General features: G+C 47.8%; 1 protein-coding gene across 2 annotated transcripts in view; it reads right to left on the bottom strand.

Annotated features, from left to right (window-relative positions):
- The window catches only part of ZMYM4 (zinc finger MYM-type containing 4), a 191873-nt gene that overhangs the window by 138273 nt on the left and 37655 nt on the right, over window positions 1-15945 (bottom strand). For both annotated transcript variants that reach the window (XM_077481731.1, XM_077481730.1), the window contains exon 3: window positions 13105-13166. In XM_077481731.1, the coding sequence (XP_077337857.1) occupies window positions 13105-13166 (62 nt within the window). The remainder of the gene's footprint in view (window positions 1-13104; window positions 13167-15945) is intronic.

Raw genomic sequence — 15945 nt, 5'->3', positions numbered from 1 at the left:
GATATTGGTAAAAAAAAAACACCACCGAGATGTTGAATGATTTAACTGTTGATTAAATAAAAAATAAAAAAGCAGATTAAAAAAAATGCAATGAACTGCGCAAAAAAAAAAAAAAAAAAAAGTCCTTGATGGGACTTAAAGCCAGATATATCTTTACACAAGACTGAATGAATGCAAAAATGAGCTCCCTGGCATACTGTTGGTGATGAAACTCATGAGCCTCATACAAGGCAAAATAAGCCTCCCATGTAAGATGGTACATTTTCCTGGAGGTTGACTTTCTTGCCTTGAGGATGGTAGGGATTACAGAGTCAGAAACACCCCTATTCCTCAGGACTTGGGCTTCAACAGCAATGCCATTTAAAGTATTAAAAACGTACTAAACCCAGGACCCTGCATTCACTTTATCTTGTCTCCTACTGTACACAAAACATGGAAATGCAAATATTTTAGTAAATATAAATTGCTAAATAACTTTCTCATCAGCAGTATATAGCAGTCTTGTGACTTCTATAAGTGTCTGGTTAAAGCTTATAGGAGGAGTTTTCATTCTTCTGACGATGCATGACCCCTGACCCTTTGTCGATAGTGAATCGTGGGGCAATTCATTTTATTATTTTTTATAATTATTTATAGTTATTTATTATATTATGAGATCTACTAGACTCTTGTTTGGACAGATTAAGGGCCGGTGCACACAGCGATGCGCGGCGAGGCGTCTCCGACTTGCCTCGCTGCGACCTGCACGGACCTCAGCGGCGACTTGCGGAGGACTTCTGTATAGAAGTCAATGCAAGTCGCCCCCGAAGTCGCCCCAAAGTAGTACAGGAACCTTTTTTCTGAGTCGGAGCGACTCGAGTCGCTCCTCTCAGAACGGTTCCATTGTACAGAATGGGGGCGACTTGCGGGAGCGAGGCGAGGCGAGCCGTGTCGCCTCGCCTCGCGTCGCAGTGTGAACCGGCCCTTAAGTGTGTTATTGCTAAGAATTACAGGCCTACAATATAAAAATGCAAAATTTCTATGCAAAACAAAACAGTTTTGAGACGCAAAAATCTGACATAATCATACCGCCAGGGAGGTTAATGGGATAAGACCATGCTTCCCCCCGCCAGTCAGCTCCTGGGTAAAGGCTGACAAGGATGGTTCAAACAAGGGCTCACCCTCCTGCATTGCTTCTTGCATACAAGTTCCGCCGAGCAGCACTTGAGCCAGAGGATCCTTCTCATGTGGACAGACATTGTGTCCTATCGGGAAAGTCTTCCAAGATATCCACTGAAAAACTCAAGGCTCTTGGAAAATCTTTAAGGAACTGCCAAACAGCACAATTCCCTGGAACGAAGCATACACTTTGCCCAAACTGAGGTCTTGGCAATTCCCTCCACAGGCTGCAGACCTGACCAAAAGAGAAATACTCTTTAAAGAGGTCCTCCTCCTTATCCATAGCAGCTTTAAAGACCAGGGATCTCATCCGCCAGGATCATTAGGGTCTTATTTATATGGAAATAGCTGGCTCAACAGCCAGAGAATGCCATTTCTCGTAGAATTCATCCTCCATGGAGTAATGTTGCTTAAAACACTTTGAAGGTGAGAACGCCTCTCGTTGCACTGGTAATTGACATGGGGCGGGCCCACAAATTTACCTCTCTCTAAGGTGAAGCTGGCAGATTGAGGAATAAGAAGAAGGAGGCAGATTCTAATTTATAGCCCACAGAAATGACAAACTGGGCCCAGAGCTCTGGGACCTCCCTGATCCAGACTGGTGCAAATGCCAACAGTCCTCCCTCTTTTGTGAGGGGTGCGAGTAACACTTCATTGCGAGGAGGGATTCTGGTAGGCTTGGAGGGTTTTGGGATCAACGGCTTGAGATGAAAGGATGTACCCACTTTTGACTTTGAGGATGATGCATGGATGGAGCAAAAAACGACTCCCCTCAGCTAGAAGAGGTAGTAGTAGTATTAGCCGGATCAGGCTGTTTGTAAGGTAAGAGTGCTTTACCCCATAACTTCCTTGATAAATCTATCTAGTGATTAGCCAAACAGGCATTCACTATCAAAAAGGCATGCTTAAATGACACCTTTTGCAAGCAGACCCTTTAGACCAAGCCTTTAACCACAAAAGCTGGGTCAGGCGCTGGGTTTTAGAGACCTTGGAAGTACATTCTCTAGCGCGTCAACACAAAGTAGCAGCTCTGAAGGTATGAGCTGCAATTGTTCCAGTAGAACAGGGTCCTCAAAGACAGGATTGTGTTCTCTATTCATCTGCTCATCCCACTTAGCAACAGTCTGACGGCCCAGAGAGAACTAAGGCTTTCCACAATAGGTTTTCAAAGCTTCCATCAACAGAATCCTTAAAAGGAGGGAACTACCTCAACAAGAACAGTGAAAAGATTACCAAGAACAAAAATGGTAGGATCCACTACTAGGACAGACATTTTTTTCATTTTCCATAGGCTAGAACTCAGCAAAAAGTTTTGGAGAAAGGAACATCTTTTCAAGATTTGGGCAATCCTCATGCAAAGTTAATTTGCATGTGCTGGAGCTGCAAGAGACGCACTGCGGCAGCTCCCATCTCCCCCCATCTTTCCCATCCTCATCAAATCGCATCGATGGGCAAGGGGAAGCCCAAGGATCAATCTAAACCCACCAGTGACCGGACACAGGGCGAGTTTCCACCCAAGCATCTGCCTACATGAACCAGGGGAAATCCAAGATGGCACCGGTACCTCCATCCCTGGCCCAATCTGAGCCAGCAGACACCATACAGGTATGCTTCAGGGTCGATCTGCCTCCCTCACAGACTGAGCCTCCCACAAGCCTCACTGTGCTCCGGTATATCTCTGGCTGGGATATGGAGTCGTAGATGTGATCCCTGCATACATACAATCCCTTCCTACAAAAACTGACTTTGAACACCAAGTCTCCCGCATAGAGAAGACATATAGGCAGGAGATAACCAAACTTAAACACCTGGGGGTTTGCATGGAAGACAGAAAACTACTTCTGGCATTTTCAACACTTTACAGTCCCATGAGGAGACTCTGAATGCCCACTGTTTTGCTGCTGCAGCTGATGTATCAGCAGGACGACATCGAGCACCGTAACAGACGGACTAATACCAGAATCGATGGCATCCCTAAAATGGATGAGCACAAAGACCTGGCAGGGGCAGTCACCGCCATTTTTAATCAGCTATTCCAGCAGCCTTAAGATGCTACTATTGAATTGGACAAAGTTTACAGAACCTTGGGTCAGAGGAACCCCCCATTCTTCTTTTGTCCGCGATACAAAAGGGTCCACTTCTACAAAAGTCAAGGAGGAAATTATGCAGGTCATCATTCGGCTGAACGATACCCCCCGTCATGCTACTTCTAGAGCTCTCACTCCAAAACCCTGGCCATGCGGCACTCTCTCAAGCCACTCACATCTACTCCAGGAGAAACACAAATACCAATGGAGGTTACCATTCCAGCTGCAGGTCCACCATGAAGGCAAAACTGCCCTATTCCGTACCCTGGGAGACTTGCCGCAGTTCCTGAGCACCCTGGAGCCGTCTCAGGTCTCATGGCCGGACTGGCCCCTCTCCCCTACTACCCCAAGTCTCCCATTCATTGCACAATGGCAGATATACAGCAAGAAGCAGCACCTCAGATCTTTGATTGACCCTGCACTGGTTCCTGTTATTTTTGCACCTTCATTCCGGAGCCATGATTGCTTTCCTTTGCTAAGGCCCAGGACACACACCTTACATCTGTGACCCATTAGGGCACACTCCCTGAATCACTTGAACAGTCTGTGCACCAGCTACGTTCCTTTTTTTGCTCGTTTTGCACTATTTTTACTTTTTTTTTTTTTTTTTATCCAAACAGAGGTCTGCTTCCACAATGTAGCTAGCCTATTTGATTGTGACGGTATAGGTTTCCCTCCCTCTTGCCACTGCTCACATCTCATCCCCCCACAATGTCCCCCAGATTCCCATATGCCTATCTGACCACAATATGCAGGACTAGGTTTTATCTTGCGTTTCTATGCTTTTATAGTTTCTGTTACGCTGCGTATAACCTATGACGCTTTTTATTTCTTGTTCGGCGTACGTTTACGCTACCCCCGTGGGGCCCCAGGACCGAGAGGCACTGTGTGCTTACCACAAATACCCCCCTTAGGACCGACCGTGCATGTATATGCTCTGTACTTTTCTAGTCAGTTATACATTTTATAAATGTTAGGTTACCTATTCAGTGGTTTACAGCTGCCACCTAGTGGCCTGTTATTTTTATTATTTCAATGGTGGTCCTTCCTTTATTATTCGAATTCTTATGTCTGCTGCACTGGAGATGGATTCCACATCGCCCCCCCCCCCCCCGCCTCTCTCTCTCCCTCACACAACACCCCCCCCCCCCCCCCCCATCTCTACTTTTCCTTTCTATTGAGCAGACCTTGGTGCAAATCCAGCTTGGTGTTAGAGCCCTTTCACACCACGTCGCCTAGGGCGTCAGCGCTAAAAGGGGTTAAAGCCACCCACAAAATGCCACCATAGCAGCATTTTGCTGGCGGTATCGCAGGGCTGCCCCATTGATTTAACTAGGGCGTCGGCCAAAAAAGGGTTAAATCCACACGCAAAATGCAGTCGGAGCAGCGTTTTGCTGGCGGTATCACAGTGCTGCCCCATTGATTTCAATGGGGAGCAGCGGTGAGTTCATCGCGCCAAAGAAGCTGCCGGCAGGACTATTTCTGATGCCCTGCCAGCGCACGGCTCTCACACTAGAGTGCACGGAGCAGCTGTTTCAGGACGTTTTGCAGGAGCTATTTTTAACGCTCTAGCGCCTGCAAAACGCCCTCAGTGTGAAAGGGGTCTTAGTTATTTTGTGTAAACTCCGTGTCCCCCTCTCTTTGCACTATTTCCATGATGTCACATGATCATATAACATTATGATCCTTACTGCAGGGAAGAGAAGCCAGATATTAAAGCATTTCCACAAAGCCAGGACTCAAATTTTACTCTTGCAGGAGACCCACTTTAGCGGCACAACTGTCCCAACCCTTAATAATCATTACCATAATCAGTGGTATAGTACAAACCCGCAAGCCAAATCAAAAAGGGGTATCTATAGCCTTCCATAAATCTTTCCACACAGAGGTTCTAGACTCCCTTGTTGATCCCTTAGGTAGTTTTCTTTCTCAAATTAAAATTGAACTCCGTTTTTACAGGGGCTAATGTGTATGGACCTAACCAAGACCAGGGGGAGCTTCCTGTCCATGGCTTTTAACAAAATTACTCTTCTTTGGCAGTCCCCGTTTCATTCTAGGTGGAAACCTTAATGCGACCCTTTCCCCAGCCGTGGACACTTCCTCGGGCAAGTCTTCCATCTCCCACTCCACTAAGCCCTTGTACACACGGTCGGAGATTCTGACAACCAAATCCGTCGGATTTTGTCCGAAACTGTTGTATACACACGGTCGGACAAAGCCGACGTGATGACGTTATTTCATTACGACGGGATTATATTCACGCTAGTGGCCAATAGCTTTGGTGTAGGAATTTGATCTGAGCATGCGTGGCACTTTGTCCGATCGGAATTCTCTACACATGAGCGGAGTATGTCCAATCAGAGCATTTTGACGGAAAATATTTCCGGCAAGTTGGAAAAGTTAGTCCGACGGAAACAGTCCGATGCAGACCATACACAGTCGGAATATCCGACCCAACGCTCCGATCGGACACATTACGACGGAATCTCCGACCGTGTGTACAAGGGCTAACACATCAAATCACTACTACATTCCACTCAACTGGAGGATGTCTGGCGAGCGCAGCGCCCATCAGAGAGATTACAACTGTTACGATTATAAGAGTTGTGGGCTACAGAGTATCTACTACTACCTTGTCTTCCAATCCATTTCAGATATCCCACTTAAAGAGGAAGTAAACCCTAATGGGTTTACTTCCTCTGATTCCCTGCAAAGGTAAAGCATAATGGACTACTATGCATCGCATAGTAGTCCATTATGTGTCACTTACCTGACAGGAGCCAGCTAAGTCACCGCTGTCGCCTTGTGTACGGAGCCCTCCATCTTCATGGTGTGTCTCGCTGCTCCGACGTGGTCATTTGTCTGAGCCGCAATGATATCACTCCGGCGCATGGGAGCCGCCACTCGCAGCATATCGCCGTTAACTGCGGTGCGCTTAGTGCGCCTGCGCGCTGCTGTCTACGGCGCATGCGCCGTAGACAGCGGTGCATGCGCCGTAGACAGCGGTGCCTGTCTTTCGGCAAATATCTCCTAAACCGTGTAGGTTTAGGAGATATTTCTTGGACCTACAGGTAAGCCTTAATCTAGGCTTACCTGTAGGTCAAAGTGGTTTGTAAGGGTTTACAACCACTTTAAGGCATCCCTTGGCAATATATTGTGGTCTGACCATGCCCCGTGCACTTAAGCTTGGCTCACCTCCCCCCCCCCCCCCCATAAGACATTTTCATTGCGTTTGGACAATTTATCGAAAGACACCCCATGTGTAGCAGCGAGTGAACGAATGATCCGTGACTTTATTCAGAATCACCAGCAGGCCCCTTATTAAATGGGAAGCCTTAAAATGTGTGCCTCGGGGGACAGTCACACAACAGGGTTCTCGCCAAAAGAAGGCAAGATCCAAGGATATAGTCCCAACATCTGTTCACTATAGCTACACTCAAAATTGCACATAAAATGGGACCCAGACCCTATAACATATGTGGACCTCTCCAACGCCGGTCGAGAATTACTCCCTAAACTAGGATTCAGACTCCCTCATAGCTAGGGGCAGGGGACATAACCATCATTACACTTTAGCCAACAAACGTGAGCAACACCTAGCAAGGGTCCTCCACCCATGCCCACCATGTGGACCCATCCAACACATTTGCACCACCGATCAGCAAAAGATTAGCAACACTAAAAAAGGTATATCAGATGTCTTTCGATACTACTGCTCTCACGGCCTAAAAAACCCATACAGGAGACTCATATCCCTCCAGCATGGAGGATCACATTTTAGAGACAGCCCTATCACAGATGGATGCCAAAGAGTCAGCTGATCTGGATAACCCTCCATCGCAGGGATATGCAATTAGCAGACCTCCAGCTGTTGCAAAACTACAAGTCCCATCATGCCTCTGCCTCTGGATGTCATGCTTGTGACTGTCAGAGTCTTGCTATGCCTCATGGGCAGTTCTGCAACAGCTGGGAGGTCCACTAATTGCATATCCCTGCTCCATCGGTAGGGGAGTTCCTAAGTGCCATCAAAGGGCTGAAATCTGAAAAGTGCCCAGACGGGTTTTCCCCTAGGTTCTACAAGTAATTTGCCCAGTCCCTCGCCCCGTTGCTCTCAGCAGCAATTCAATAGACGACTCCCACCTACCTTCTAAAGGCCTTTTATCTGCTAACATCTCTGTCCTCCCCAAACCAGGCAGGGCTCCCTCTCAGTGTAGCAGTTATCTGCCAATTTCGCTCCTCAACTTTGCCCTCCGTCACTCAGACCAGGTTGGTTTTGTCCCTAGAAGAAAGGCCAGGGACAACTCCACTAAAACCATTCACCTCATTTCTTAAAGGGCATGACTTCTGACCTTTCATGCGGAGAAGGCGTTTGACAGGGTCAATTGGCAGTTCTTGCGCCTCTCCATGGAACAGATAGGCCTCATTACCACCTTTGTAACCAAGGTTATGTCACTGTACTCCCGGCCATTTACATCCTTTGGTTAATAGTTCCTTGTCCACACCGTTTCATATCTCTAACGGTACCTGCCAGGGATGACCCCTGTCCCCTCTTTGTTCTGGACACCCTCCCTAAGCTACTTTAAATGCTTCTAGCGTTCCCTGCACTCTATGTCAATATGTTTCATATAACACCAAGGCCTAACCCGCATCCATCACACATTTCTCACATACCCCAAAATTCAAGGGGAGATGGGCCTCCCAGACTTCGAACTATACCATAGGGCAGCTCTATTGCCTAAGATATTAGAGTGGTCCCGTCTCCCCTTCCCTAAAGCATCCACCATGGTAGAACAAGATCTCTCCACCCTCAACCTACAGGCCTTACTATGGGGCTACGGGCAAAAGATGCACTTACTTTACGCCTCCTCCGACCCCCCCCCCCCCCCCACACACACACACACACAGAGATGGTGGCCAATGGGAGCATGCGCCGCTCTGCCCACCCTAGGATGCGAGTGACCTCCAGTGCTGCAGCCAAGCTCCTTGCTCCTCCTTGATGGTTGACATACGTCACAGCCGTGGCGTTGTCTGACTGCATCCTGACCGGATGCCCCTGCACCCTCTGATGTGGAGAGGCACCGCCTGAACGCACAAAGTTCCAGCACGTTGATCGGCAGGCGGGATTCTTCCTGGGTCCATTGACCCTGGGCCGGCTGTACGCCCCAAACTCACCCCCCCCCCCCCCCAACCGGACAGGCTGGCGTCTGCTGTGATCGCCGTCCAATGAAGAGGAAGGAACGACTTCCCGGAGCGAAGAGCCAGTGACCTCAGCCACCAGAGCAGAGCAGGGAGTCCCTGACTAGCTGGGTCACCCGAATTTGACAATCCAGAAACAACGGAGATTTGTCCCATTTTGATAGGATCTCCTTTGGCAAGACTCGAGTGTGGAATTGAGCATACGGTACAGCCTTGAAAGTGGCTACCATAAAACCCAGGACTCGCATGCAAAAACGCAACGACGACCACCTGCGGGACACCAACAACTTCACTGCAGCTTGAAGAGTCTGCAGCTTGTCCGAAGGAAGGAAGGAAGACTCCTGCCTCCGTGGAGTCCAGAAGCAGGCCCAGGTACTCCAGGCGTTGCGTCGGCACCAACACCGACTTCTGTAGGTTCAGTACCCAACCAAACTCCTGATTCCCACATCATCCCTTAATTCTGAGACGGAAGCTGCCCTCAGGAGGAGGTCATCCAGGTAACCCACAATTGTGATCCCTCGCTGCCTCAGCAAAGCCAAAATTGGGGCTAGCACCATGGTGAAGACCATCCGTGCCAACGCCAGGTCAAAAGGGAGAGCTACAGATTGGTAGTGCTTGACCCCCACCGCAAATCGCAGAAACTTCTGATGCTTGATGCATAAGGGGACATGCAAGTATACATCCTTGATATCCAGAGATGCCAGAAAATCCCCCTGGTGGAGTGCAGTGACCACTGAGCGAACTGATTCCATCCTGAACCTTTGTACCTTCACAAAGCTGTTAAGGGCCTTGAGGTCCAGGACCGGACAGACCCCTTCCTTCTTTGGCACTACAAACAGATTGGAGTAGAATCCCTGAAACCTTTCCGGTGTCAGTACAGGCACTATCACCCCACACAAACAGGGCCTCTTGACGAGCCGGCAGAAGATGAAGGTTGGAGAGGAAAAAAAAAAAGTTTCTTTCTTGTTTGCCAAACAGATTCTATCTTGTACCCTGAGGAAACCAGTTTGCAGACCCACCGGGCTGCAAACTCCCGAAGACTAAACCCCCACCTAAGAGTCGGGCGGGGACAAACCTTCATGTGGTAACAGATTTGCTCGCAGGCTTGCCAAACCAGGGACACTTTTGTCCCTCAGCAGGCACCTTGTCGTACTGGGAACGCCTACCTGCCGACCTGGGTGGACGAAAAATCCACTTCTGAGCGGAAAAGGAGGGCCCTTGCCTACGGCGAGGCTCCTTCCATTTTCTGGACTGTGGGAGCAACATACTCTTACCCCCAGTAACATTATTAATAATGTTATCCAGCGAGGCGCCAAACAGCCTCTCTCCCTGGAAGGGCAAGTCCGCTGGTGCTTTCTTAGATGCCTGGTCCACAAACCAGCATTTCAGACAAATCAGGCGACGTAGCACTGCTGATACTGAGGCTCTAGAGACCAACGAGTCCATATCTAAGGCCGCATCACAGACATACTTAAGGCCCTGCACCAACTGGTCCGCCATCTCCACGCAGACTGGGGAAGCCTGTTGCTTCTCCAATTCATGGTGCAACAATATAGCCCATTCAGTAAGCGCCTGTGACACCAGGGCTGTGGCCAACACTAGCTGTAATGCTGACCCCATCACCGTAAACATGCACCGGGCAACCTGTCGGCAGGGTCCTTGAAAGCAGGAGTCCCTTCCACCAGAATCGTGGTTACCTTATTTAACCTGGATACCGGGGGAGGGGGTGTCAACAATCGGAAGAGATATCCGTTTCTTCAGGAGACTCTCCTCAAAAGGGGTAACGCACCTGCTGTGGTTTTCCCCACTCCTTGTAAATAAACGTATCAAAATAAGTTGGGTAAGGAAACACCTTAGCCGTGCGGGCCAGGTTGTGGGACCCGAAAAGGACCATCACCTCTGTAGATGCCCCGCCGTATTCACCATTTTTAGGGTATCCTGCACCGCTGTAATAAGTGCTCCTACAAGCGCCTTCTCCTGCACTGACCCAGGGTCATCCTCACTGTCCGAACCGTCCTGGTCTGCAGCCTCTGATGCATCAGAACAGGGACTGCCTGTCACAGCGGGGCCAGAGTCTGAATCAGAGCTTTCCCTGGAAGATGGTGGGGGCAGGGGGCATATTTTTACCCCCCTTGCGCCCGCACACCACTTCCACCCTGGCAACAAAGGCCTCCAGGACTGCCGACAGAGCATCCATAGGCACCTTAGGTGCAGGGAAACCAGTTGCAACAGGGTTGTCTGGGGAAGAAGCGCCTGCTTCTGGCGCCATGCTGACCAACACTCACCTGTCACCACTTAGGGACCTAAGGAAAGTCACACAAAGTCCACCCTCCTAGCTGCCACAGACTGAGGGGCCCCCCGCAGGACTCACCACCCTGACCCGGGTACTGCTCTGTGCCGCTGCTGTCCCGTGTCATCCACGAGGTGTCTGTGTGGAAAGCACGCTGTTCTAGAAGGAAACAAGCACCAGCGCTAGAGGCAAAACTACCTGAGGCTACTAGAAAATGGCCACCGGCCGCCTCAGCAAAAACATCTGCGGGCACCAAAAAATGGCCGAACTACTAAAAAAAGGTCTAAAAGGCAAAAAACTGGCTGTGGCTACAAAAAAAATGGCAGTGGAGCGCGTGGGGGCCTCCCAACATGACACACACAGCACCAAACACCCAACCGTGGCCCAGAAACAGGGAAGAGGACGAGCAGACCCCCAACACCCAGCACGGCCCCCTCCTCCCGGGTGGACTGCACCCCCATGTGCCCAGTCACACAGCAGCTCATAGCATGGGGAGGAGGAAAGGGACAGGGAGAGAAGAAAGGGAGAGCAAGAGACCCCCTAGTCCAAGTCCCAGGGAATGCCCAGCTGCTCCATCCTGCCAAGACAGGTGGGACCATACTTACCCCTCCTGCAGGGACTACTGGACGCATTCCACAGACAGACCCATCACCCGAGCAGTACAGAGTGGCTGCCGGCCATGGCACACGGACACAGACACAGACAGCAGAAGCCCGGTCATATAGCTCACCAGCCACCCCTGGATTATACAGGGGCATGCTGTGGCCGACCCAGAGCGTAGCTAGGGCCTGCTCATGCTCGATTGGCCAGGCTGCAGAGACTACAAGGATCTATATTATCCAGCCTGTCACCCAGCCTGGCTGTTGATTGTAGATCACAGGAATCAAAAATGCAGAAAAAAAAAAAAATTCCCAGGAGCAATGGTTCCACCGGGAGCCAGGTCCTTCTACACTAGGCAGAAAAAAACTGAGTTGCTGGATGCAGTGTGAGGGGTTATAGCCAGTAGGACCGCCCCGTGGACGGTACTGTGTAAGTGTTGCTGTTTTCAACACTTTTTGCCTAGCCCTCTCCCTAAAGGGGTGATATAACCCTAAAGTCAAGATAAGCTGCTGTGTCTGTCAATGACCGTTAGAGAAATAAAAAAAACGTAACTCCTCTCCAGATGGTACAGGGACCCTCAATCTCTACATAAATTATTTATATCGGTACTACCTTCGTGCTGGAGATTCGGCTGGGCTGAGGGAAGCAATTTACACATTTAATGGACTTGTACAGGAATAAAAACCCTCTGGTCGCAGGTTTTTACCATATATAGCAGCCTATATGATCGGCCACTGGCAACTACCCCAGAGATAGCTTTATTATCCATGCTTCCAGGCTCCCTAGCCTATAAAAAAAACGCACTTTAATGTGCTTTTTCTCGTCAGCCACCAGACAACTCATCCTCCTATTTTGGAAAACTTTGTCTTTGTGGGTCTCAATGATCAATGACGTTGTGCGTATGGAAGAGAGACTAGTCCTAGACAATGACACTTATGAAAAATTTAAGGTCCTATGGCTCATTTGGATTGACTTTTCTACCTTGGACTCTGAAAACTATGCTGGCACCCCATAGCCTCCAAAGAAACACTTCCAGATTCCATCACACAGGTTTGCTGCACAAAGGTTTACTCAATTCCCTTCTGACCCTCCCCTCTTGCACTATACCCAACCCCCCCCCCCCCTCCTCCTCTTTTTTTTTTGCTCTATTCCCCATCTCTAATAAGTTTCACTTTAAGACATAAGGGTTTTAACCTCTTGATATTGCAAGATATCTGTATGACGTTACTCAGACTTATATTTTAACATGCACTGGATACGTGACTTACGTTGTACGATTTTCTGTAAGGAACATCTGGTCATTATCCATGTTCTTCTATTTTATTAAGATTAATAAGAACATATATTTGACTAATTTGCATGTGCTGCAAGGGAAAAGTCTTTCTGGACTTCAGCCACTTCTTGCCCTAAAGCATTTGTTTAGGATGTGGAGATTCCAGTGCTGCTAGGCAAAGGCTAGTACACACAGAATAAGTGAACTCATAGTAGAAAGCATATGGTGCGGAGCCTTATTCATATCTTGTTAGACTCAGGAGTTAAACTCTACTGCAGGATCCTCTTCTGCATCCACCTCATCCTCAAAAAGGCTGGGAGGTTCGGGATCATGCCCTTGAATAGATTAAGGTGGTGGTAAGGCAGAAGCACACTTTTGGGCCCTGGAGACCAATAGTTCTAGACAGAAAGTTTCCCCAAAGAAAACTTTATCCTACATGAACACAGTGATTCAGCTAAAGACAAACATACATACAGATATCTACATAAGGCTTGCCTTACCCTAAAATTACTATCTGGGGCTTGTGCTGCCAGCTGTGTTCGGGAAGACTCCTCCATTTGACCTGTAAAGATGTGAAAAAAAAAAATGTAATTTAACAATGCCGGTTTTAGTTAGAATAGAGAGGTTGTGTATCCATCTCGTTTTATTTTACTTTGCTGTTTTGCATGCTATTGCCTACACGGTTATACATATTTGAGTTTTCAACAATGTTATGAACAAAACAATAGAGGGGATACATTGTCAGTCTATTTTGCAGTCCGTTTTAAAAAGAGGGAGCAAAACCCAGCTACAACCAATTGTCAAGTTTTATTTAAATTACCACTTAATGCTTTGTTCTAGATATACTTGCCCACTTCAGAAAATTCCTCTCCCAGGTATAATCTTCCTCAAAATGTTTTAACTGACTGCCAAACATGTCATGGGTTTTCCTTTGTAGAAAGTGTGCGTTTCTTATGCAAGTTTTGGCATCAGAAATAACCTACACAGCCACTGAGTCTGTGGCTGGTCAATGGAAAAAGTGTATAACTAATATAGGAGGGGGAGAGAGGGAGGAGAGGCAGCAGAATGGCCCCTGTGGGCGAAATCTCGTATGGGTAAATTCATTATTTAGCAACCACCAGAGGTCGTGCACGGTCGGGGACCCAATGCGCATGGGCAGCGGGCACGATCGGCGCTGATCGCATACACGAACATCAGCACCGGGATTTTTGTTGTGTAAATACACAAATCCCTGTGCTGTCAGAGGAACAAACCATATGGCTCCTCTCCTCTAAGTAGGAAAAACAATGTCTCCTCTCCTAGTCAATCTTTCCCATAGTTTGTAGACACTACAACTTTTGTGCAAACCAATCAATATATACTTATCGCGATTTTTTTTATTTTTTTTTTTTTTACCAAAAATATGTAGAAGAATTTATATTGACCTAAACTGATAAGACTTTTTTTTTTCAATTTGGGGGATATTTATTATAACAAAAAGTTAAACATCCTGTTTTGAAAACGGCTTACCTGTAAAAATCCTTTTCTTTGAAGTGCATCAGGGGACACAGCGCCATAGTAGTTACTATGTGGGTTATAGGCCACCTTCAGGTGATGGACACTGGCACGCCCTAAAACAGGAAGTGCACTCCCTATATAACCCCTCCCACTACTGGGAGTACCTCAGTTTTATAGCCAAGCAGTATACGTGAATACCAAAGAAGGGAGGGGCCGCTGTGTCCCCTGATGTACTTCAAAGAAAAGGATTTTACAGGTAAGCAGTTTTAAAACCCCGTTTTCTTTTCATACATCAGAGGACACAGAACCATAGTAGTTACTATGTGTAATGTCCCATAACAATGGTAACTGAAGGGAGGCAGACAACAAAAAAGGTAGGGCATTAAGAGGCTAGAGGACTTTTACTGCAGGCTGCAGTATACTACGCCCAATATCCTCATGACCTTTTACATCGATTTGATAGAATCTGGTAAATGTATGGACTGAAGACCAAAGTTGCACCGCCCATGGTGATGCACTGCCCAAGAGGCACTAACAGCCCTGGTGAAGTGTGCTTTAACATGAAAAGGAGGAATTTTCTTCTTTAGACCATAAGCTTGAACAATCACTTGACGGATCCATTTGGAAATAGATTTTGATGCCGCCTGTCCTCTTTAGGACCTTCTGACAGCACAAACCAACCATCTGTTTTGCGAATCTGAGCGGTCTCCTTTAAATAGACCGTGACTGCTCTCACTACATCAAGGGAACGTAGTGCCTTCTTTTCCCTAGATCGAGGGAAAAAAGAAGGCAGAATATCATCCTGGTTCACATGAAAACCTGTCACCACCTTCGGTAGGAATTCAGGATGAGGCTGCAATACCACCTTATCCTTATGCATGATCAAATATGGCTCTTTACAAGACAGCCTACAATTCGGATACCCTTCTGGCAGAGGATATGGCAACCAAAAAGATTATTTTTCTCATCAAAAGAACAAAGGGAATTTCCCATATAGGCTCAAAAAGCTGTTTCTGTAAAGCCGACAAGACTAAATTCAAATCCCAAGGATTTAGGGGTGCCCTGACGGGGAGGGATTAATCTGCGTTACCCCCTGAATAAAACTACGTACCAGAGAGTGAGAAGCAAGAGGCCGTTGAAAGAATACTGATAAGGCCGAGATCTGGCCCTTGATAGTACTCAAGGCCAGCTTCATTTCCAATCCCAATTGCAGGAATTCAAGGATCCTACCTATGATATACTCCCTGGGGTGCCAACCCCTGGATCCACACCAGGAGACATATGCCTTCCAGACTCTATAGTAAATGACTCTGGAGGCTGGCTTCCTAGCATTAACTCAAGTAGACACTACTGAAGGAGATAACCCACGGTCCTTTAGAATGTGGGTTTCAATAGCAAAACCGTTAAATTTAGCGCCTAAGGTAGGATAGAATACCGGACGTTGTGCGAGAAAGTCTAGCCACAGCGGCAGGGTCCCCTACCACCATCTTTATGATCTCAGCAAACCAAAATCTTCTGGGCCACGCAGGAGCTACCAGAATCACCTCTTTCGGTTCCTGCTTGACCCTGCAGAGAAGTCGCAGAACTGGGGGAAAGGCATAGATCAGTGAAAACTGATGCAATGGAAAGACCAAGGCACCTGTTCCGCACGCTAGCGGATCCCTCGACTTGACACAAAGTTGTCGACTTTGTTGTCGAATCTGTACACGAACAGATCCATGTTCCGAACACCCCATCTTTGACATAACAGAAAGAGGTCGGGGTGAAGGGACCAGTCGCTCTGAAACAATTGTTGGCGACGCAAGTAGTCCACCTGCCAATTTTCTATTCCTGAAATTAAAATC

This window comes from Lithobates pipiens, unplaced genomic scaffold (assembly GCF_037356315.1).
Source record: "Lithobates pipiens isolate NorthernLeopardFrog02 unplaced genomic scaffold, aLitPip1_a1.2 Scaffold_16, whole genome shotgun sequence".
Taxonomy (NCBI): domain Eukaryota; kingdom Metazoa; phylum Chordata; class Amphibia; order Anura; family Ranidae; genus Lithobates; species Lithobates pipiens.
Note: the sequence above shows the minus strand (reverse complement) of the source record. Positions and strands in the feature narration are given on the sequence as shown.